At 37.7% G+C, this 24,828-nt stretch overlaps 1 protein-coding gene across 1 annotated transcript in view; it reads right to left on the bottom strand.

Annotated features, from left to right (window-relative positions):
• Positions 1 to 24,828, bottom strand: part of ITFG1 (integrin alpha FG-GAP repeat containing 1) — a 343,036-nt gene that overhangs the window by 162,658 nt on the left and 155,550 nt on the right. Inside the window, exons 9-10 of the mRNA XM_035025279.1 lie at positions 11,458 to 11,552; positions 8,583 to 8,755 (exon numbers count right to left, since the gene is read on the bottom strand). Coding sequence (XP_034881170.1) covers positions 8,583 to 8,755; positions 11,458 to 11,552 — 268 coding nt within the window. The remainder of the gene's footprint in view (positions 1 to 8,582; positions 8,756 to 11,457; positions 11,553 to 24,828) is intronic.

Raw genomic sequence — 24,828 nt, 5'->3', positions numbered from 1 at the left:
AAGACTCAGGCTAATTAGAAATTTAACTATATTGGTTTATCTACTGGTACCTCTACTTAAGGAGAAAAAAGGAGCTACAGCTCTCAGAATCACTGATAAAGTAATAAATATACATTTTATGTATACAAATAATGTCAATAATCATGTTTGAATTTTCAATGCAATTATAAATAAGCAACAGTAAGGCAATATTAACTGAACGTCTGTATGTGCTAGGTAATTACTAATTGCTTCACTTATTTTTACCTCGTTTAATCTTCACTACAACTGCTAGAGACAGAATTATTATTATTGTTTTTTAAAGATTTTATTTATTTAATTGACAGAGAGAGAGAGAGAGAGAGACAGCATGAGGGGGAACAGAAGTAGGGGGAGTGGAGAGGGAGAAACAGGCTTCCGGCCGAGCAGGGACCCTGAAGCGGGGCTCGATCCCAGGACCCCGGGATCATGATCTGTGCCAAAAGCAGTTGCTTAATCAACTGAGCCACCCAAGCGCCCCGAGACAGATAGAATTATTACTCTTGTCTTACAGATGAGTTTAGGTAGTTTTCCTAGGGTCACACGGGTGGTTAAGTGGCTGGACTGAGATTGAAGCCTAGGCTCAGCTCTTAACCATGATGGTTTTCAGTCTCAAAATGTAACTGGGTCGGGGGCGGAGCAAGATGGCGGAGGAGTAGGAGACCTGGATTTCGTCTCCTCTAAGGAATTCAGCTGGATAGGGATCAAAGCATTCTGAACACCTACAAACTCAACAGGAGATTGAAGAAAAGAAGAGCAACAACTCTCTCATCAGAAAAGCGACCACTTTCTGGAAGGTAGGACGTGTGGAGAAGTGAATCCGAGGCGATATTCGGGAGGATAGACGGCAGGGGAGGGGCCTCCGTCCACCGCTTCTGGCAAGTGATAGAACCACGGAGCACAAAATCGGAACTTTTAAAAGTCTGCTCCGCTGAGGGAAGTCACTCTGGTGGCTAAGCGGGGGGTGGAACCCTCCGGGACAGTGTGGTCTCAGGACCCTCGGGGTCACAGAAAGACCGGGGGTGCCTGAGTGTGGCAGAGCTCCCAGGTAATTGAGCAGGGAAGCCGGCTGCAGAGGTGGAGCCCAGGCGCGGGCTCTCAGCTCGGGGTGGCCATAAACCGTGATCCGCAGCACAGTCGGGCCCCTGCTCCTCCAGCAGGGACCCAACAAGCGGCAGATCCGGGGAGACTCACCTTCCTCCCCGGGAAGGAGCCGCACGGAGGTGCACCGCAGGGATCTGCTGGGTTTGGAGACTCCACCCGGGGTCGGGTGCCAGAGATAGAGGCACGCGGTCGCGGGCCGGGTGAGCACGGAGTGCAGCCGGAGACCAGGGAGACGGGAGTGACTGACGGCTTTTCTCTGGGGGCTCACTGAGGAGCGGGGCCCCGAGTTCTCGGCTCCTCCGGGGCAGAGATTGGGAGGCCGCCATTTTACTCTCCGCCTCCAAAGCCGGAGGGAAAGCTCGCAGGGAACAAAAGCCCCGGAGAGCAAACCCAAGCAGATTACTTAGCCGGGAGGGGGCAAGGGCGGGGCAATTCCGCCTCCGGCAGAGACATTTGGAAACCACGGCAACAGGCCCCTCCCCAGAAGATCAGCGAGAACAGCCAGCCAAGACCAAGTTTACCGAAAACGAGAACAGCAGAACTCCAGCACTAAGGGAATACTGCACATAGAATTCACGGCTTTTTTACCATGATTCTTTAGTCTTTTAAAGTTAATTTTTTTTTAACTTTTTGTCTTTTTATTTCTTTTTGAATTTTTTTTTCCCTTTTTCAACCAACATCTTATCAATCCCTTTTTAAAAAAAATTTTTTTTATTTTTCATTTTTAGAGTCATATTCTATGCCTTCATAGTAGTTACCCATATTTTTGGCTTATATATATAAGTTGTTCTCTCTTTAAAATTTTGAGATAGTTTCTTCTAACAGATTAAAATATACCCTGAATCTCTAGTATATGGTGTTTTCTATTCCCCTGCCTGATCACATCCTCTCCCTTTTTTTTTCTTTTTCTTTTTTCTTTTTTTAAATCCTCTCCTTTCTTTTTTCAAACAACTTCTTATCAATTCCTTTTATAAAATTTTTTATAATTTCCATTTTTACAGTCATATTCCATCCCTTCATTATATCAACCCTTATTTTTGTACATATATAAGTTTTTATTTCTTTAAAATTTTGGGAGGCACTTTCTTCTAAAAGACCAAAATACACCCCAAATCTAGTGTGTGGCACTGATCTATATACCAGCCTGATCATATTGGATCACATTCTGTTTTTTTTTTTTGTTGTTGTTGTTGTTGTTTTGTTTTGTTTGTCTTTGTTTTTATCTTTAACTTTTTCTTTTTTTTTCTTTTTCTTTTTTCTCTCTTTCCCTTTCTTATCCCACTGCTTCAGGTCTTTTCTGATTTGTTTAGAGTATATTTTCTGGGGACGTGGTTACTCTGCTAGCATTTTGTTCTCTCATTCATCTATTCTCCTCTGCACAAAATGACAAGACGGAAAAAATCACCTCAACAAAAAGAAGAGGTAGTACCGACTGCCAGGGACCTACTCAATACGGACATTAGTACGATGTCAGATCTAGAGTTCAGAATCATCACTTTAAAGATATAGCTGGGCTTGAAAAAAATATGGAAGTAATTAGAGAAACCCTTTCTGGAGAAGTAAAAGAGCTAAAATCCAACCAAGTAGAAATCAAAAAGGCTATTAATGAGGTGCAATCAAAAATGGGGGCGCTAAGTGCTAGAATAAATGAGGCAGAAGAGAGAATCAGTAATATAGAAGATGAAATGATGGAAAATAAAGAAGCTGAGAAAAAGAGAGATAAACAACTACTGGATCACGAGGGCAGAATTCGAGAGATAAGCGATACCATAAGATGAAACAACATTAGAATAATTGGGATCCCAGAAGAAGAAGAAAGAGAGAGAGGGCCAGAAGGTATAATGGAGCAAAGTATAGCAGAGAACTTCCCTAATTTGGGGAAGGAAACAGAAAGGGTTTTTACTTCTCCAGAAAGGGTTTCTCTAATCAAATCAAAATCCAGGAGGCACAGAGAACCCCTCTCAAAATCAATAAAAATAGGTCAACACCCCGACATCTAATAGTAAAACTTACGAGTCTCAGAGACAAAGAGAAAATCCTGAAAGCAGCTCGGGAGAAGAGATATGTAACCTACAAGGGTAGAAACATTAGATTGGAAACAGACCTATCCACAGAGACCTGGCAGGCCAGAAAGGACTGGCAGGATATATTCAGAGCACTAAATGAGAAAAATAGGCAGCCAAGAATACTCTATCCAGCTAGGCTGTCATTGAAAATGGAAGGAGAGATAAAAAGCTTCCAGGACAAACAAAAACTAAAGGAATTTGCAAACACAAAACCAGCCCTACAGGAAATCTTGAAAGGGGTCCTCTAAGCAAAGAGAGAGCCGAAAAGCAACAGAGACCAGAAAGGAACACAGACAATATACGGTAACAGTCACCTTCCAGGCAATACAATGGCACTAAATTCCCATCTTTCAATAGTTACCCTGAATGTAAATGGGCTAAATGCCCCAATCAAAAGACATAGGCTATCAGATTGGATTAAAAAACAAGACCCATCGATATGCTGTCTGAAAGAGACTCATTTTAGAACCAAAGACACGCCCAGATTGAAAGTGAGGGGGTGGAAAACCATTTACCATGCTAATGGACACCAAAAGAAAGCTGGGGTGGCAATCCTTATATCAGACAAATTAGATTTGAAAACAAAGACTATAATAAGAGATGAGGAAGGACAGTATATCCTACTTAAAGGGTCTATCCAACAAGAAGATCTAACAATTGTAAATATCTATGCCCCTAACATGGGAGCAGCCAATTATATAAGGCAATTAATAACAAAAGCAAAGAAACACATCGACAACAATACAATAATAGTGGGGGACTTTAACAACCCCCTCACTGAAATGGACAGATCGTCTAAGCAAAAGATCAACAAGGAAATAAAGACTTTAAATGACACACTGGACCAAATGGACTTCACAGACATATTCAGAATATTCTACCCCAAAGCAATGGAATACACATTCTTCTCTAGTGCCCATGGAACATTCTCCACAATAGATCATATCCTAGGTTATACATCAGGTCTCAACCGGTACCAAAAGATTGGGATCATTCCCTGCCTATTTTCAGACCACAATAGTTTGAAACTGGAACTCAATCACAAGAGGAAAGTTGGAAAGAACTCAAATACATGGAGGCTAAAGAGCATCCTATTGAAGAATGAATGGGTCAACCAGGAAATTAAAGAAGATTTAAAAAAATACATGGAAACCAATGAAAATGAAAACACAACTGTTCAAAATCTTTGGGATGCAGAAAAGGCAGTCCTAAGAGGAAAGTATATAGCAATACAAGCCTTTCTCAAGAAACAAGAAAGGTCTCAAGTACACAACCTAACCCTACACCTGAACGAGCTGGAGAAAGAACAGAAATAAAGCCTAAACCCAGCAGGAGAAGAGAAATCATAAAGATCAGAGCAGAAATCAATGAAATAGAAACTAAAAGAACAGTAGAACAGATCAACGAAACTAGGAGCTGGTTCTTTGAAAGAATTAACAAGATTGATAAACCCCTGGCCAGACTTATCAAAGAGAGAAGAGAAATGACCCAAATCAACAGAATCATGAATGAAAGAGGAGAGATCACAACCAACACCAAAGAAATACAAACAATTATAAGAACATATTATGAGCAACTCTAGGCCAGCAAATTAGATAACCTGGAAGAGATGGATGCATTCCTAGGGATGTATCAACTACCAAAACTGAACCAGGATGAAATAGAAAACCCGAACAGACCTATAACCACTAAGGAAATTGAAGCAGTCATCAGAAATCTCCCAAAAAACAAAAGCCCAGGGCCAGATGGCTTCCCAGGGGAATTCTACCAAACATTTCAAGAAGAATTAATACCTATTCTTCTGAAACTGTTCCAAAAAATAGAAACGGAAGGAAAACTTCCAAACTCATTTTATGAGGCCAGCATTACCTTGATCCGCAAACCAGACAAAGACCCCATCCAAAAGGAGAATTACAGACCAATATCCCTGATGAACATGGATGCAAAAATTCTCACCAAAATACTAGCCAATAGGATCCAACAGTACATTTAAAGGATTATTCACCATGACCAAGTGGGATTTATTCCTGGGCTGCAAGGTTGGTTCAACATCTGCAAATCAATCAACGTGATACAATACATTAACAAAAGAAAGAACAAGAATCATATGATCCTCTGAATAGATGTAGAAAAAGCTTTTGACAAAGTACAGCATCCTTTCTTGATCAAAACTCTTCAGAGTATAGGGATAGAGGGTACATACCTCAATATCCTAAAAGCCATCTATGAAAAACCTACAGTGAATATCATTCTCAATGGGGAAAAACTGAGAGCTTTCCCCCTAAGGTCAGGAATGCGGCAGGGATGTCCACTATCACCACTGCTATTCAACATAGTATTAGAAGTCCTAGCCACAGCAATCAGACAACAAAAAGAAATCAAAGGCATCCAAATTGGCAAAGAAGAAGCCAAACTCTCTTTGCAGATGAGATGATACTTTATGTGGAAAACCCAAAAGACTCCACCCCAAAACTGCTAGAACTCATACAGGAATTCAGTAAAGTGGCAGGATATAAAATCAATGCACAGAAGTCAGTGGCATTCCTATACGCCAACAACAAAACAGAAGAAAGAGAAATTAAGGAGTCGATACCATTTACAATTGCACTCAAAACCATAAGATACCTAGGAATAAATCTAACCAAAGAGACAAAGGATCTGTACTCAGAAAACTATAAAATGCTCATGAAAGAAATTGAGGAAGACACAAAGAAATGGAAAGACGTTCCATGCTCATGGATTGGAAGAACAAATATTGTGAAGATGTCAATGCTACCTAGAGCAATCTACACATTCAATGCAATCCCCATCAAAATACCATCCACTTTTTTCAAAGAAATGGAACAAATAATCCTACAATTTGTATGGAACCAGAAAAGACCCCGCATAGCCAGAGGAATGTTGAAAAAGAAAAGCAAAGCCGGCGGCATCACAATTCCGGACTTCCAGCTCTATTACAAAGCTGTCATCATCAAGACAGCATGGTACTGGCACAAAAACAGACACACAGATCAATGGAACAGAATAGAGAGCCCAGAAATGGACCCTCAACTCTATGGTCAACTCATCTTCGACAAAGCAGGAAAGAATGTCCAATGGAAAAAAGACAGTCTCTTCAACAAATGGTGTTGGGAAAACTGGATAGCCACATGCAGAAGAGTGAAACTGGACCATTTCCTTACACCACACACAAAAATAGACTCCAAATGGTTGAAAGACCTCAATGTGAGACAGGAGTCCATCCAAATCCTAAAGGAGAACACAGGCAGCAACCTCTTTGACCTCACCCGAAGCAACTTCTTCCTAGAAACATCGCCAAAGGCAAGGGAAACAAGGGCAAAAATGAACTATTGGGACTTCATCAAGATAAAAAGCTTTTGCAAAGCAAAGGAAACAGTCAACAAAACCAAAAGACAACCGACAGAATGGGAGAAGATATTTGCAAATGACATAACAGATAAAGGGCTAGTATCCAAAATCTATAAATAACTTATCAAACTCAACACCCACAGAACAAAGAATCCAATCAAGAAATGGGCAGAAGACGTGAACAGACATTTTTCCAAAGAAGACATCCAAATGGCCAACAGACACATGAAAAAGTGCTCAATATCGCTCAGCATCAGGGAAATCGAAATCAAAACCTCAATGAGATACCACCTCACACCAGTCAGAATGGCTTAAATTAACAAGTCAGGAAACGACAGATGTTGGCGGGGATGCGGAGAAAGGGGAACCCTCCTACACTGTTGGTGGGAATGCAAGCTGGTGCAGCCACTTTGGAAAACTGTATGGAGGTTCCTCAAAAAGTTGAAAATAGAGCTACCATATGATCCAGCCATTGCACTACTGGGTGTTTACCCCAAAGATACAAAAGTAGGGATCCGAAGGGCTACGTGCACCCCAATGTTTATAGCAGCAATGTCCACAATAGCCAAACTGTGGAAAGAGCCAAGATGTCCATCGACAGATGAATGGATAAAGAAGATGTGGTATATATATACCACGGAATATTATGCAGCCATCAAAAGGAATGAGATCTTGCCATTTGCAACGACGTGGATAGAACTGGAGGGTATTATGTTGAGTGAAATAAGTCAGAGAAAGACATGTATCATATGATCTCAGTGATATGAGGAATTCTTAATCGCAGGAAACAAACTGAGTGTTGTTGGAGTGGGGAGTGGGGTAGGAGGGATAGGGTGACTGGGTGATAGACACTGGGGAGGGTATGTGTTCTGGTAAGCGCTGTGAATTGTGCAAGACTGTTGAATCTTAGATCTGTACCTCTGAAACAAATAATGCAATATATGTTAAGAAAAAAAAAGAAGAAGAAGAAGGTAGCAGGAGGAGAAGAATGAAGTGGGGGAAATCGGAGGGGTAAATGAACCATGAGAGACGATGGACTCTGAAAAACAAACAGGGTTCTAGAGGGGAGGGAGGTGGGAGGATGGGTTAGCCTGGTGGTGGGTATTGAGGAGGGCACATTCTGCATGGAGCACTGGGTGTTATGCACAAACAATGAATCATGGAACACTTCATCTAAAACTAATGATGTAATGTATGGGGAGTAACATAAGAATAAAAAAAATGTAACTGGGTCATTTGTTTTTTAAAAATTTTGTCCTTACAAATGAAAGGGAGTGGGAGATAAGGCTTCCCATTATGGAAAGAATAAGTCACAGAAATAAAAGGCACTGCATGAGGAATATTGGTCAATGGTATTGTAATAGCATTGTACGGTAACAGATGGTAGCTGCACTTGTGGTAAGCACAGCATAATGTATAAACTTGTCAAATCACTAGGTTGTACACCTGAAATTAATGTAAAATTGTGCATCAACTATACTCACATACAGAAATTAAACCAAGAAGGAAAACAAAATTTCAACTATTTCCAAGGAATAAACCCACAAAAAATAAAGAGTACAATCACTCTGTACTCTGTATATGCCTCTATTATTGAATGTAATACATTGTATTGCAGTTATTTGGTTTCAAGCCTGTCTCTATCTCCAGAATGGAAGCTTCCTGTTTGTAGGGATCACGTGCAATTGCACAGAAAAAAAGGCTCGGTTAGTATTTATTGAATTGAATTGAGTATTAAATTACACTCATTAAAAGAAAACAATTTTGGCCTTTTAACAATAAAGTCTTATTGAATGTTATATTTTAGATTAGATGTTTGTTTCTGTTCTATAGAAATTAAATCTGTGGAAAAGAACAGGTATTCTAAGCCACTGGAAGTTCAGGTACAATGTAAAGAAATAGGAACTAAGCTCAACATGTTCCTTTATTTAAGGTACTCTACCATATTTAGGTGCTATTCAGTTAACAAAGTATCAAATCAAAGATATTTTTACAAATATTTCTCACTTGACTTAATTTCCATACCTTCCAGATGTATTCTTCAGTATGGCGAGAGCATCTGGATAGCCATCCATGTTGTAGTCTCCAATATGAAGGGTAATTGGAAGTGGTATTTCAGTTGGTCGTTGTTCATGCACAAATGGCACAAAGCCCCACAGTGTGCCCTTGTTGCCGAACTCCTGTAGGACTGGAACCCACTATGGAATAAGAGGAAGAAGATTAGATTTTACAGTTACTTTAGAAAAAAAAAATTCACCATTTGTAAAACAAATGATTTATTAAAAGTCCTCACAAGCATCATCTTACTTAAACTTCTTTATCTCTACATCTAAGGGTATTATGATTCACTTTGAAGAACAGATAACTGATACTCTAGAAAAAATAAACTTCCATTTAAATTTCATCACTAGTCATTCTTCCTTGAACTGGCCTTTGAAGGTTTTTCACAAAATCACAGAATCTTAGGTTTGAATTGATATTGATTCCTATAGTTGAATCTCCCCATTTTAAAGCTGTGTTGAGTGGAAATGTAATTTCAAGGTAATATTTTTTAAAGATTTATTTACTTATTTTAGAGAGGGAGGGAGGGAGAGAGAGAGAATGAGGGGGAGGGGCAGAGGGAGAAGGAGAGAGAGAATCTCAATCAGACTCCCACTGAACATGGAGCCCAACAGGGGGCTCTATCTCAAGATCCTGAGATCATGAACTGAGCAGAAACCAAGAGTTGGATGCTTAACTGACTGAGCCACCTAGGCACCCCACAAATGAGTATTTTTTAAAATTAGAGCAAACTGTAATATCATCTAATATTGATGTCCTTTCAGGAGGATCAGCTTAGGAAGAAAGTTAGAAGAGGAGAGAACCTCCATTGTTCCCCTGCTTTGCCTTTTATACATAATGATGACTTTAGTCACCATCTTCAGAGCCAAGAGTTCTGAGGCTTTCCTGACAACACCAGCTCTGAAGAGAAGCTCTGCCTGTCCAGGGGGAGCTTTGTCACCAAAACAGCTGGAATCTACTTTTAGTAAGTTCTTTATTTTTATGTTGATTATAATGAAGAGAACGGAGAGAATAAGTTGATTTCAAAAAGAGCTTTTGGAAATGCATTTCTCTTTTGAGATGCCCTAATCTACTTCTAATAATCTAATGCAAACTAAAAATCTGAAGAGTGGAGATCATACCATTAAAATTACAAATATGCCCAGGGCGCCTGGGTGGCTCAGTTGTTGGGCATCTGCCTTTGGCTCAGGTCAAATTATAAATATGCCCATGATTAGTTAAAAGTATGGATACTGGCACACACCCTAGAGATGTTTAAACAGGCGCAACTGGCTTGAAATGACAGCAGGCTAAACATGACTACATATGTTTCTTTTAAGCAGGTGACTCTTTATATGGCTCCAAGTCAAACGATATTAAAAATGGCTTCTTGCAAAGGGTTTAGTACATAGGGTACCCTACACATTTTCTAGGTTTTCCAAAGAAAGCATAACTTGCCAAGGAAAAAGAGAAAAAAATAATGATAAAGACATATTTATAGAAAAGAAGCTGTTTTTAAAAAAATACTTGTTAAATCTTGATTAATTTTTCAATCTTTCTTTTTTTATTTTTTTTAAAGATTTTATTTATTTATTTGAGAGAGAGAGAGAGCACGAGAGGGAAGAGGGCAGAGGGGGAAGCAGACCCCCCGCTGAGCAGGGAGCCCGATGTGGGACTCGATCCCAGGACTCCAGGATCATGACCTGAGCCGAAGGCAGTCGCTTAACCAACTGAGCCACCCAGGCGCCCATAATTTTTCAATCTTTCTTAAAAGCAAAAAAAATATCATCAAAATGTTTTAATGATTTACTTGACTTTGAAAAAAACCTGTTGGTTTTGTTTTGGAAGAAGATGGGAAATTTCACAAAATGCTAAGTTATCACAAATTTCTGAAAAGGTTGACCATTTATTAATGAGGATAAAGTATTCTTATTAAGGTAAATGTATTAAGGTCTAAAAAGATATTTTATTAATATGACATCCTTAACAGTCACCAAAGAACTGTGACATTTATCTTCCCAGAGAGAGATGACTATATAATTTGAAATACTCTTACTGTAGTCTGTTTCTTGAAGCCAGGTTATAATTACTATGTTTACTTATACCTATGAAACAATGATTAGGTATTACTTGACCTCATGTTTTCAGTGATTCAAAACTTAAAAAAGCTTAAGATAATATAATTTATAGGTACAGAAGTTAAATGTTTTTAGACTGTTGATTGTATGAAGATTTTTCTTTAGTGTCTTAGTATAAAATGTAGTTTCCTACAAAGGCAGTAGGAGTCAGTATGTTATTCTATCATTTCTTACCCTAAGACAGAAAACAAAACTGATTAATTCTAGTACTATAATACTGGCTTTCTCTGTCTAGTGCTATCAGTATGGAAAAATTCTCAATGTTACAACATATCATTGCCACATTAATCTGCTAAGACTATTGGATTCTAAACTGTTTACCTACAAGCTACAGGTAAAAAGTCAGCTTGAGAGAATGAAACAGATCTAGATAGCACAAATAAAGACAAGATTAGCCTTGACAATAGATGTGATATCCTTCTCCATAACCTTTTATCATAGTTACAGTGCCTTTTACAATAATCCTAGGCTATAAAATGCTAATGGATCATTTAATTACAGGACCAAGAATAGGTCTTCTTCACCAGAAATGATTATAACAGTGTCTTCCCCCTCAATAAACAAACACAAAAAGATTTAAATGCATTTCATTAAATTAAAATGAGGATGTCAATAATTTATATAGGGTTTCTCTGTGTTCTGATTCTTCAGATACTTTTTCTAATCTCTGATGATTTTCTTCAAGAAGGTAACTACTGACATTAAAAAACAAGCTGATATACCTGTTTCGTTCCAGATTTTGCTAAGTAAATGATGCTTTTCTGGCAGTTTTTATCTTCACAGCCTGGCAGTAAGTGATCCATGTGTCCATCTCCATCTGCCAAAAGAAACTTCAAGAGTCCATTAACAGTTACAAAATAAAGTGTTCTTGTATGGCAGATTACATTTCTTATTTGTTCAAAGTCTGCATCAATCTGGGTAAATGGAAGAAATTGACATATGACTTTGTAATAAATGTGATTCAATTAAAATAATTACTCTGGCCCTTGCCATCTATTACCTGGATTGTGTCTTGTTTTAAATTGCTCACTTTTCTGTAAATATTTATCCAGTGTTGGAAAAAAAAACCCATTTCAGGCTTTAATATTAAGATCATCAATTCTTAAACAACGTGGCTTTTGACTTATTTACATAGTTACCATTGCTGCTACAAGAGAAAAACAAGCATGGCAACAGTAACTCATTATTATATGGCTTATTTTAAATGTGTCTTTACATATAGTTTATCTTTACACATGCTCTTAAGTATCTTTTAAATAGTTTGAACTTCAAGAGTTCTAAAGCTCTCAGCACCCTGGCTTTTAAAAAGCAACAACAATTTTTATCAATAAAAAGGCAAATGAAGAGAATACAGATGTCATTTTCAGCTGACTGGTTTTTTAAAAAGCTACACAATGAGGGCGCTTGGGTTGCTCAGTTGGTTAAGCATCTGATTTTGGTTCAGGTCATGATCTCAGGGTCTTGGGATTGAGCCCTGCATCAGGCTCTGTGCTCAATGTGGAGTCTGCTTTGTCCCTCTGTCCCCACCCCCCACACTCATGCTCTCTCTCAAATAAAATCTTTTTTTTTTTAAAGATTTTATTTATTTGACAGAGAGAGACACAGAGAGAGCAGGAACACAAGCATGGGGAGTGGGAGAGGCAGAAGCAGACTTCCCACGAAGCAGGGAGCCTGATGTGGGGCTCGATCCCAGGACCCTGGGATCATGACCTGAGCCAAAGCAGACGCTTAACGACTGAGCTACCCAGGCACCCCATCAAATAAATAAAATCTTAAAAAAAAAGCTGCACAATGTTTTGCAAAGACCTTCAGAAGTGAGGTTACTGAAGAACCTGGAATCAATTCCTCTAATGGTCTCTCCTTCCTACTGCCCCTTACCTGATGGGGTTTACAGATTTTGATGTCCTATAAATCTCTACAGTGACATGCACAGTGGAATAGTCATTTAGATTTTAAATTTTGTGTTGCTTTATTCACTGATTTATTTGCTATGTTTTAACATATAATGTGTGTCTGAGGCAAGTGCCTTCAGTTTGAAGGAGATAATAAGGATTAGCAGCAATAGAGTAATATTCTTCCATGTTTAGGCTTACATATTAAGAAAATACAGAATTTTAACAAGCCTATCAAGTCTTCAGTAATATATTCAAAAAGGAAAAAAATAATTTTAGGCTGAGTGGGCTGAAAATCTAGCCAATGGAAGCTGACCCCAGCAAGGAAAAATAAATGGTGCAGCCTAGTGAAAAATAAATTTCTTTCATTTAATTTCATGGTTTAATTACTTATGAGCTTTATGATTAATATCATTTGTGACAAGAAACCCTTACACAGAGGAGTAAAACATTAAATAACATAGTTGAATTAATAACGGAAAGTATGGAGAACATCTGTGATTTGACAGTATATATAGATTTGGACTACTGAGAAAGAAGAGAGATAGATGCAACTCCAGGCAGGAATACTTGGAAAGGAAAAGGCTTTTCAAGGGCATAAACATATATTATGGTTAAAGATAAATAAAAAAAGAGCTAGCCAAGTAAGAATGAATTAAATGCAAAATGTGATTTGTAAGTGGACTCTAGGAATATCATAGACCTCATTAAAAGCCAAACCATTTTATTGCAAATTAAAGGGGGACCAATTAGAAGACCATTACTAAGTCTCTACCCTTCATTTTTACCCAATGGCAAAATACTCAGATTAGATTCTAATTTACACTTTTATCTTCTCCTAGTTCCTTTATTCCAAGTAGCTTCCTATTTCCTACAAGTATTTCAACTATGACTTAGCTGATATTTAATGCTGGCAAATAACCATCTAATAAACATACAACAAACTCATGTGATAACTCATAATCATGCCTTTTAGTATAAGTTAGCAACAATATTTTATAGATATGGTCATAGAAATGGAGAACTTTATCAGAGAATGTCTTCCTTGTGCCCTTTCTACATGCTGTTTTCTGATATTTAAGAGAAGTAATATAAAAGCTGTCTGATAGTCCAACTTCATGCCCAAAGGAAATTTTAAATACAAAGTTATTAATTCCTGTGACTTCTTTAAGGAATGTGTCCAAGTTCACAGACAGGTCCCTCCATCAGCATGACTTCTTCATAGTCTACTCAAGGTCACATTATTTCTTAGGAATTTGTTTAAAAGAATACTATTTCCTAGTCTTGGGCCTTTGATTCATGTGAAATTTATTTTTCTGAAACTATTTTCTTCCCTAGGCATAAAAGTTATATTATTATTAAAATAACAACCATAAATCTACATATAAGCATATGTAACATTTTCATGAAGAATGACTATTTTCCAAAACAAAACGTTTTACAAGAAGAGTGGCATTATGTGGCTTAACAGAAAAAAGCTGGATTTTCATGCTGCTTTTGTACTCAATCTACTTTTTTTTTTTTAATTTTATTATGCTATGTTAGTCACCATACAGTACATCATTGGTTTTTGATGTGGTGATCCACGATTCGTTGTTTTCGTATAACACCCAGTGCTCCATGCAGTACGTGCCCTCCTTAATACCCATCACCAGGCTAACCAATCCCCCCTCACCCCTCCCCTCTAAAACCCTGTTTGTTTCTCAGAGTCCATAGTCTCTCATGGTTCATCTCTCCCTCCAATTCCCCCCCCCATTTTTCCCTTCCTTCTCCTAATGTCCTCCATGCTATTCCTTATGTTCCACAAATAAGTGAAACCATATGATAATTGACTTTCTCTGCTTGACTTATTTCACTTAGCATAATCTCCTCCAGTCCCATCAATGTTAATGTAAAAATTGGGTAATCATCCTTTCTGATGGCTGAGTAATATTCCATTGTATATATGGACCACATCTTCTTTATCCATTCATTTGTTGAAGGGCATCTCGGCTCTTTCCACAGTTTGGCTATTGTGGACCTTGCTGCTATGAATATTGGGGTGCATATGGCCCTTCTTTTCACTACATCTGTGTCTTTGGGGTAAACACCCAGGAGTGCAATTGCTGGGTCACAGGGTAGCTCTATTTTAAAATTTTTGAGGCACCTCCACACTGTTTTCCAAAGTGACTGTACCAACTTGCATTCCCACCAACAGTGTATGAGGGTTCCCCTTTCTCCACAACCTCTCCAACATTTGTTGTTTCTTTCCCTGTCCATTTTTGCCATTCTAACTGGTGTAAGGTGGTATCTCAGTGTGGTTTTGATTTGAATTTCCCTGATGGCTAATGATGATGAACATTTTTTTATATGTCTGTTAGCCATTTGTATGTCTTCTTCAGAGAAGTGTCTTTTCATATCTTCTGCCCACTTTTTGACTTGATTATTTGTTTTTTGGGTGGTGAGTTTGAGAATTCTTTATAGATCTTGATATCAGCCCCTTATCTGTAGTGTCATTTGCAAGTATCTTCTCCCATTCTGTGGGTTGCCTCTTTGTTTTGTTGACTGTTTCCTTGGCTGTGCAGAAGCTTTTTATCTTGATGAAGTCCCAAAAGTTCATTTTTGCTTTTGTTTCCCTAGCTTTTGGAGATGTATCTGAAAGAAGCTGTGGGCAATGTCAAAGAGGTTACTGCCTATGTTCTCCTCTAGGATTTTGATGGATTCCTGTCTCACATTGAGGTCTTTCATCCATGTTGAGTTTATCTTTGTGAATGGTGTTAGAGAATGGTCGAGTTTCATTCTTCTGCATGTGGCTGTCCAATTTTCCCAGCACCATTTATTGAAGAGACTGTCTTTTTTCCATTGCATATTTTTTCCTGCTTTGTCAAAGATTGTTTGACCATAGAGTTGAGGGTCCATATCTGGGTTCTCTATTCTGTTCCATTGGTCTATATGTCTGTTTTTGTGCCAGTACCATGCTGTCTTGGTGATCACAGCTTTGTAATATAGCTTGAAATCGGGCAACGTGATGCCCCCAGCTTTGTTTTTCTTTTTCAACATTTCCTTGGCGATTTGGGGTCTTTTCTGATTCCATATAAATTTTAGGATTGTTTGTTCCAGCACTTTGAAAAATGTCATTGGAATTTTGAATGGGATGGCATTGAAGGTAGAGATTGCTCTGGGTAGCATAGACATTTTAACAATGTTTATTCTTCCGATCCATAAGCAAGGAATATTTTTCCATCTTTTTGTGCCTTCTTCCATTTCTTTCATGAGTGTAATTCTCCTTTTTTGATGGGGTCTTTGTCTGGTTTTGGGATCAATGTAATTCTGGCCTCATAAAATGAGTTTGGAAATTTTCCTTCCATTTCTATTTTTTGGAACAGTTTCAGAGGAATAGGTATTCATTCTTTAAAGAATTAGAATTCCACTGGGAAGCCATCTGGCCCTGAGTTCTTGTTTGTTGGGAGATTTTTGATTACTGCTTCAATTTCCTTACTGGTTATGGGTCTGTTCAGGTTTTCTATTTCTTTCTGGTTCAGTTTTGGTAGTTTCTATGTCTCTAGGAATGCATCCATTTCTTCTAGATTGTCTAATTTGCTGGCATGTAGTTGCTCATAATATGTTCTTATAATTATTTGTATTTCTTTGGTGTTGGTTGTGATCTCTCCTCTTTCAGTCATGATTTTATTTATTTGGGTCCTTTCTCTTTTCTTTTTGATATGTATGGCCAGGGTTTTTATCAATCTTACTTATTCTTTCAAAGAACCAGCTCCTAGTTTCGATGATCTGTTCTACTGTTCTTTTGGTTTCTATTTCATTGGTTTCAGCTATGATCTTTATTATTTCTCTTTCCTGCTGGGTTTAGGCTTTATTTGTTGTTATTTGTTGTTCTTTCTCCAGCTCGTTCAGGTGTAGGGTTAGGTTGTGTATTTGAGACCTTTCTTGTTTCTTGAGAAAGGCTTGTATTGCTATATATTTTCCTCTTAGGACTGTCTTTGCTGCATCCCAAAGATTTTGAACTGTTGTGTTTTCATTTTCACTTGTTTCCATGAATTTTTTAAATTCTTCTTTAATTTCCTGGTTGACCCATTCATTCTTTAGTAGGATGCTCTTTAGCTTCCATGTATTTGAGTTCTTTCTGATTTTCCTCTTGTGATTGAGTTCTAGTTTCAAAGCACTGTGGTCCGAAAATACGCAGGGAATGATCCCAATCTTTTGGTACTGGTTGAGACCTGATTTGTGACCCAGAATGTGATCTATTCTGGAGAATGTTCCATGGGCACTAGAGAAGAATGTGTACTCTGTTGCTTTGGGATGGAATGTTCTGAATATATCTGTGAAGTCCTTCTGGTCCAGTGTGTCATTTAAAGCCTTTATTTCCTTGTTGATCTTTTGCTTAGATGATCTGTCCATTTCAGTGAGAGGGGTGTTAATGTCCCCTACTATTATTGTATTGTTGTCAATGTGTTTCTTTGATTTTGTTGTTTATTGACTTATATAAGTTGCTGCTCCCATGTTAGGGGCATAGATACTTTCAATTGCTGGATCTTCTTGTTGGATATAGTGTCCTTCCTAATCTCTTATTATAGTCTTTGTTTTAAAATCGAATTTGTCTGATATAAGGATTGCCACCCCAGCTTTCTTTTGACGTCCATTCGCATGGTAAATGGTTTTCCAACCCCTCATTTAAATCTGGAGGTGTCTTTGGGTCTAAAATGAGTCTCTTGCAGACAGCATATCAATGGGTCATTTTTTTTTTTATCCAATCTGATACGCTGTGTCTTTTGATTGGGACATTTAGTCCATTTACATTCAGGGTAACTACTGAAAGGTATGAATTTAGTGCCATTGTATTGCATGTAAGGTGACTGTTACTGTATATTGTCTCTGTTCCTTTTTGGTCTATGTTACTTATAGGCTCTCTCTTTGCTTAGAGGATCCCTTTCAGTATTTCCTGTAGGGCTGGTTTGGTGTTCGCAAATTTTTTTAGTTTTTGTTTGTCCTGGAAGCTTTTTATCTCCCCTTCTATTTTCAATGACAGCCTAGCTGGATATAGTATTCTTTGCTGCATATTTTTCTCATTTAGTGCCCTGAATATATCATGCCAGTCCTTTCTGGCCTGCCAGGTCTCTGTGGATATGTCTGCTGTCAATCTAATATTTCTACCATTGTAGGTTACCTGGGAGCTCTGCGGCAATCAGGCACCCCTGGTCTTCCTGGGACCCTGAGGGTGCTGAGACCACACTGTCCCAGCGATGGTTCCAACCCCTGCTTAGCCACTGGAGCGACATCCCTCAGCAGAGTTGACTTCTAAAAGTTCCAATTTTGTGCTCCGTGGCTCTATCACGTGCCAGAAGAGGCCGACGGAGGCCCCCTCCTCCGCTGTCTATCTTCCCGAATATCGCCTTGGATTTACTTCTCCGCACATCCTACCTTCCAGAAAATGGTAGCTTTTCTGTTCATAGAATTGCTGCTAATCTTTTCTTTGATCTCCTGTTGAGTTTGTAGGTGTTCAGAATGGTTTGATAACTATCTAGCTGAATTCCTGGGACCAGACGAAATTTAAGTCTTCTACTCCTCCGTCATCTTGCTCCTCCCTTTCACATACAGCTTGATTTTTAATTGTGTTCACATACACATAGTATTAATACAGTTATGTGATTAAAGTCAAGTCTCCAAAGTGCCAGGGCCTTAACAATTTCACCAGTAAGAAACACATATTGTCAAAGAATATGAATATGATCAAAACAGAAAAATTGTAATTCTTTAAGATGCTGCTAGTTACTGTCAGATATGGTAATGGTGGAAAGCATGAGATAGGACCAAAAATATACAAAGTGAGCCAAATTTGCTTTAATATATGTTTAGGCTTTGTAAGTAGATACTCATGAAATAAGACTTTCATAATGAAAGATTTCTCTTGTCAATTCTATTATTTGTTTTTACTGACGATAAAATATTTTTTCTTGTCATTTCAATATCTAAATATCTATTAGGCTTTAATGTCTCCAGTATACTTATCTGCTGATGTTTTCTGTTTTGCTGAATATACTGATTCTTTGATGACTATGTCTTAGTGGTTATTTTTCCTTATTAAGAATTTTATAAAAGTCATGACCCATTCTACTTTCTTTTCTGAGTTTTCCTTATTCTCTTATGTGAGTAGAGCTTCTGTTTTTCTTTTTCTTTTTCTTTTTCTTTTTGGAATCAGGCTTATAGTTTTTGCCTTTTATTTTTTTTGTTGTTCATTCCTTTTCCTTTAGTCTTTATTGTGGATCAGGCTCCCCCCCAACCCCGGGCTTATTCTAACGAACAGATTAAAGAACACATACATAACGGTCCAAATACTCCCCACTGCAAGCAAGGAGGAACTCAGCAGACGACTGACCTATGGGAAAGAGCAGCCAAAACAACAGCACAGTGCAAACAGCACAGCATCAGAAACATTTCCTGAAAGTCTAGGCCCTGGACAGTATATAACTTCTTTTAAATATAGCAGTACTCTGAGGTGCAGGACACATAACTAGCTTCCATACACGCAATAGACAGAAACTTAGCCCAAATAACAAGACAGAGGAATTCTCCCCAAAAGAAAGGTGAGGAGTGTATCAAATTCAGGGACTTGTGCAAAACAGATATAAACAATATATCTGAACAAGAATTTAGGACAATGGTCATAAGAATAGTAGCTGGACTTGAAAAAAGCGTAGAAGACACCAGAGAAATTCTTGCTGCAAATATAAAAGACCTAAAAACTAGACAGGGTGAAATAAAAATGCTATAACTGAGATGCAAAACTGACTGGATATAATCACAATGAGGACTGAAGTAGCAGAGGAGAGAATAGGTGATATAGAAGTTAAAATCATGGAAAATCATGAAGCTGAAAAGAAGAGAGAGGGAAACAAAACTATTAGATCACGAATATAGAGTCAGGGAACTCAGCAATTCCATAAAGTGAAATAATATTTGTATCATAGGCGTCCTAGAAGGAGAAGAGGAAGGAAAAAGGGCAGAAGGTTTATTTGAACAAATTATAGCTGAAAACTTCCCTAATCTGGGGAAGGATATGGGCATACCAATGCAAGAGTCAGAAAGAACTCCTCTCCAAGTCAACAAAAACAGGTCAACACAATGGCATATCATAGTGAAATCTGCAAGATAGACATATAAAGAGAGAATTCTGAAGGCAGCTAGGGATAAAAGGGCTGTCCATACAACCTACAAGGGTGGACACATAATTTTAGCAGCAGACCTGTCCATAGAAACTCGGCAGGCTAGAAGAAAATGTCATGATATGTTCAACAGACTAAATGGGAAAAATATGCAGCCATGAACACTCTATCCAGCAAGGCTGTCATTCAGAATAGAAGGAGAGATAAAGAGTTTCCAAGACAAGTAAAAACTAAAGGAGTTCATGAACAGTAAACCAGCTCTGCAAAAAATATTACTCTGAATGTAAATGGACTCTATGCTCCAGTCAAAAGACGGAGGGTATTAGAATGGATTAACAAACAAGACCCATCTATATGCTGCTTACAAGAGACTCATTTTAGACCCAAAGACATCTCCAGATTGAAAGAGAAGGGGTGGAGAACGATTTTTCATGCTAATGGACATCAAAAGAAATGTGGAGTAGCCATATTTATATGAGATAAACTAGATTTTAAACTGAAGACTATAAGAGATAAAGGACACTATATCATGATAACGGGGTCTATCCATCAAAAAGTTCTAACACTTGTAAATATTTATGCTTCTAACTTGGGAGCAGCCAAACATATACATCAATTAATAACTTAAACCTACTCATTGATAACGATACAATAATAGTAGGGTACGTGATCACCCCAGTCACAGCAAAGGACAGATCATGTAAGCAGAAGATGGACTTAACAGATATATTCAGAGCATTCCATCCTAAAGCAGCAGAATACACTTTTTTTTTTGAATGCACATGGAATATTCTCCAGAGTAAATCACATACTGGGTCACAAATCAGGACTCAACTGGTACAAAAAGACTGAGATCACACCATGCATATTTTCAGACCAAAATGTTATGAAACTTTAAGACAACCACAAGAAAAAATTTGGAAAGACCACAAATAAATGGAGGTTAAACAACATCCTGCTAAAGATTGAATGCATCAATCAGGAAAATTAGGATTAAGGAGTTAAAAAATATACGGAAGCAAATGAAAATGAAAACATGACATTTCAAAACCTTTGGGATGCAACAAAGGCAGTCCTAACAGGGAAGTATATAGCAATACAGGCCTTTCTCAAGAAGCAAGAAATGTCTCAAATATACAACCTAACCTTACACCAAGAGGAGCTGGAAAAAGAACAGCCAATGAAGCCTAAACCAGTAGAAGGGAAATAATAAAGATTAGAGCAGAAATCAATGGTATAGAAATAAAAAAACCCCAGGAGAAGAGATCAATGAAACTAGGAGCTGGTATACTGAAAGAATAAAAAAGATTGATAAACCTCTAGCCAGACTTACCATCACTAATAAAACAGGTGAGATCACAACCAACACCATAGAAATATAATTATAAGAGAATATTATTAGCAATTATATGCCAACAAATTGGACAATCTGGAGGAAATGGATAAATTCCTAGAAACATATAAACTACCAAAACTGAAACCAGAAGAAATAGAAAACCTGAACAGACCCATAACCAGCAAAGAAATTTAATAAGTAATCAAAAATCTCCCAACAAACAAGAGTCCAGGGCAAGACGGCTTCTCAGGGAAATTCTACCGAACATTTAAAGAGGAATCAATACCTATCTATTGTCCACAATAGCCAAAATATGCAAAGAGCCCAGATGTCCATGGTGCAATGAATGGAGAAGGTGTGATAGAGATATACAATCGAATATTACTTAGCCATCAAAAAGAATGAAATCTTGCTATTTGCAAGGATGTGAATGAAACTAGAGTGTATTATGCTAAGTGAAATAAGTCAGTCAGAGAATGACAAATTCCATATGAGTTCACTCATATGTGGAATTTAAGAAATAAAACAGATGAACACAGGGGAAGGGAAAGAAAAATAAGATAAAGACAGAGGGAGGCAAACCATAAGACTCTTAAATACAGGGAATAAACAGGGTTGCTAGAGGGGAGGTGGGTGGGGAGATGGAGTAATTGGGTGATGGGCATTAAGGAGGGACCCTTGATGTAATGAGCACTGGATGTTATATGCTACTGGTGAATCACTAAATTCTAGTGTTGAAAGTAATAATACACTATATGTTAACTAAAATGAATTTAAATATACCTAAAAAAAAAGAAAGATGCTTTCTACATGGTGTTATTTTATAGAAAAAAAATTGAAATAAAATGCCATGCATGGGGCACCTGGGTTGCTCAGTCAGTTAAGCCTCTGTCTTTGGTTCAGGTCATGATCCCAGGGTCCTGGGATTGAGCCCCACATCCTGAGGCAGGGAGCCTGCTTCTCCCTCTCCCTCTGCCTGCTGCTCTCCCTGCTTGTTCTCTCTCTGTCAAATAAATAAATAGAATCTTTAAAAAAAGTGCCATCCACAGTCCACGTTCACTAAGGCCGCAGTATAGTTTAGTAGCATAGGCTCAGGTGTTACAAGGACCTGGGTTCAAAACTTAGGTATCACTTGGCAGCTGTGCAACCGTGGGCAATTTACTTACCATTTCTTAGCCTTAGTTTCTTTTTTTTTTTTTTAAAGATTTATTTATTTATTTATTTGAGAGAGAGAATGAGATAGAGAGAGCATGAGGGGGGAGGGTCAGAGGGAGAAGCAGACTCCCTGCTGACAGCAGGGAGCCTGATGCGGGACTCGATCCTGGGACTCCAGGATCATGACCTGAGCCGAAGGCAGTCGCTTAACCAACTGAGCCACCCAGGCGCCCAGCCTTAGTTTCTTTATCTGTAAAATGCACATTACCTGAACATTTCCTTGTAAATATTAAATGATGATAATCATGACATTAGTAAGCACTCATTGAGTGTTTACAATGTTCAAAAGAGTTATAAATTTTATACATATAGTATTTCCTTTAATGTTCATAACAAATCTTATTGTGTTATTATCCTAAATTGCTACCTCCATTTAACAGAGGAAGAAACAAAGGTATCAAGATTAAGTAACTTGCTCATAAAGAGTCAGTTAGTAACAGGCAGAACCAGAATACATAAAACATACATAAAAAGCTTCCAGGACAAACAAAAACTAAAAAAATTTGCGAACACCAAACCAGCCCTACAGGAAATACTGAAAGGGGTCCTCTAAGCAAAGAGAGGGCCTATAAGTAACATAGACCAAAAAGGAACAGAGACAATATACAGTAACAGTCACCTTACATGCAATACAATGGCACTAAATTCATACCTTTCAGTAGTTACCCTGAATGTAAATGGACTAAATGCCCGAATCAAAAGACACAGCGTACCAGATTGGATAAAAAAAAACATGACCCATTGATATGCTGTCTGCAAGAGACTCATTTTAGACCCAAAGACACCTCCAGATTTAAATGAGGGGTTGGAAAACCATTTACCATGTGAATGGACGTCAAAAGAAAGCTGGGGTGGCAATCCTTATATCAGACAAATTAGATTTTAAAACAAAGACTATAATAAAGAGATTAGGAAGGACACTATATCCAACAAGAAGATCCAGCAATTGAAAGTATCTATGCCCCTAACAAACATTTTCTATGTTTGGCACACAGAAGCTTAATAAATGATAGTTATTGTTCGTATGATGAACACTCAAAGGGGTAAAATGATGACACTAAAAATGTCAAAGACTATTGCTTTTACATAAACCAAGAGCACTTTTCTCAGAAGATAAACATGTTTAATTCCCTTCACAACCATGGAATAGTTATAATTTCCATTGAGTACCACAATTTATTTAGGACAGCTATTAAACAACGAAATATGCATTTTATTAATACTGAAGAAGTTATTAGGACATCAAGCTTTCATGTCTTGGCTCCCTATCTTGAAGAAGTTAATTTTCCTACCTTATCATATTAATAAAAGATTCTTCTATATGGAATGTCTCAAAGAGTGCTGGCTTGTTCTGGTTCTGGCTGAATTTTGTTTCACTGGTTGGCTGTGAACTTCTTGTCAGGAGGATGGGGACAGATGAAATAAACACTGGTAATAGTGATAATATCATTACTCTCACAAGATACTCATTTTCGAAATTAAAATCTTTATTATCCATCCTTTTCAAAGGAGAAATAGGAAATCAAACTTTATGAAGTCGCCAAGTTCATAAGCAAAGTGAATGAACTGAACGAAGAATCCTACAATTTTCTACAATTATTCTCTATTTATGTCCTGGGCATTAATTAAAAGTAAAATATTCTACCTAATAAGAGGTATAAAGAGCCCTCATAACACTGGTATTTAATTCACATATTTTCCTAATTATTAATCCCTTTATTTTAAATAATCAGTCAACAGAATATAACAATCAGCTTGACTAGATTAATTTCTCACCGATTTAAAATTATATATAATGTTACAAATACAAAGGGCCATAGAAATTATGTCCTTTATCTCTATCATTTACAGATGGGAAAATTAAGACTCAGAAAGATTAAATTGTTTTTCCAGTAGTACATGGAGAGGAAGTACCAAGACCTGACTCCAGTCACATGTTTCTTCAACCATGCAGGCTCTCTTTGGAAATAGTCAGAACCAGCTAATTATTCAATTTGGTAGGCATTAGTCACTGTACAACATCAGAATATTGACGTCATCTTTCCAACTACCTTCTCCATAAGAACACCATTTATTTAAAGGTACCAGAGTGATTGGAAAGGGTTAGTCATCTGTGAAACAACTAAAACATCATTTATTATCACGTTTACAATTACTTCAATTATGTTCATAAACATTGAAAAAAATAAAAACATCAAGCCTAAACCTGCAGTTCTCAACTTTTTTCCCACTCTGATACAAAGGAAGGGTATGCCCTGGAGTGGATGTGGGAAGAGAACAGATAATCCCTTAACATCTGCTAAGTCCTAGTAGAGGTTCTTTTATATGTACTATCATGTTTAATTCTGAAAAAAAAAAAAATAAATAAAAGTTCTTTTCATTTTACAGTTGAGGACAATTATCTTTGGTGAGATTAGTCACCCAGGCAAAAAGCTAGTAAGTAACAGGTAAACCTGTTTTGAAATTAAGTCTACGTTTATTATCCACGACTGT

This window comes from Mirounga leonina, unplaced genomic scaffold, assembly GCF_011800145.1.
Source record: "Mirounga leonina isolate KUSES-001 unplaced genomic scaffold, KU_Mleo_1.0 Mir_180, whole genome shotgun sequence".
Classification (NCBI taxonomy): Eukaryota; Metazoa; Chordata; class Mammalia; order Carnivora; family Phocidae; genus Mirounga; species Mirounga leonina.
Note: the sequence above shows the minus strand (reverse complement) of the source record. Positions and strands in the feature narration are given on the sequence as shown.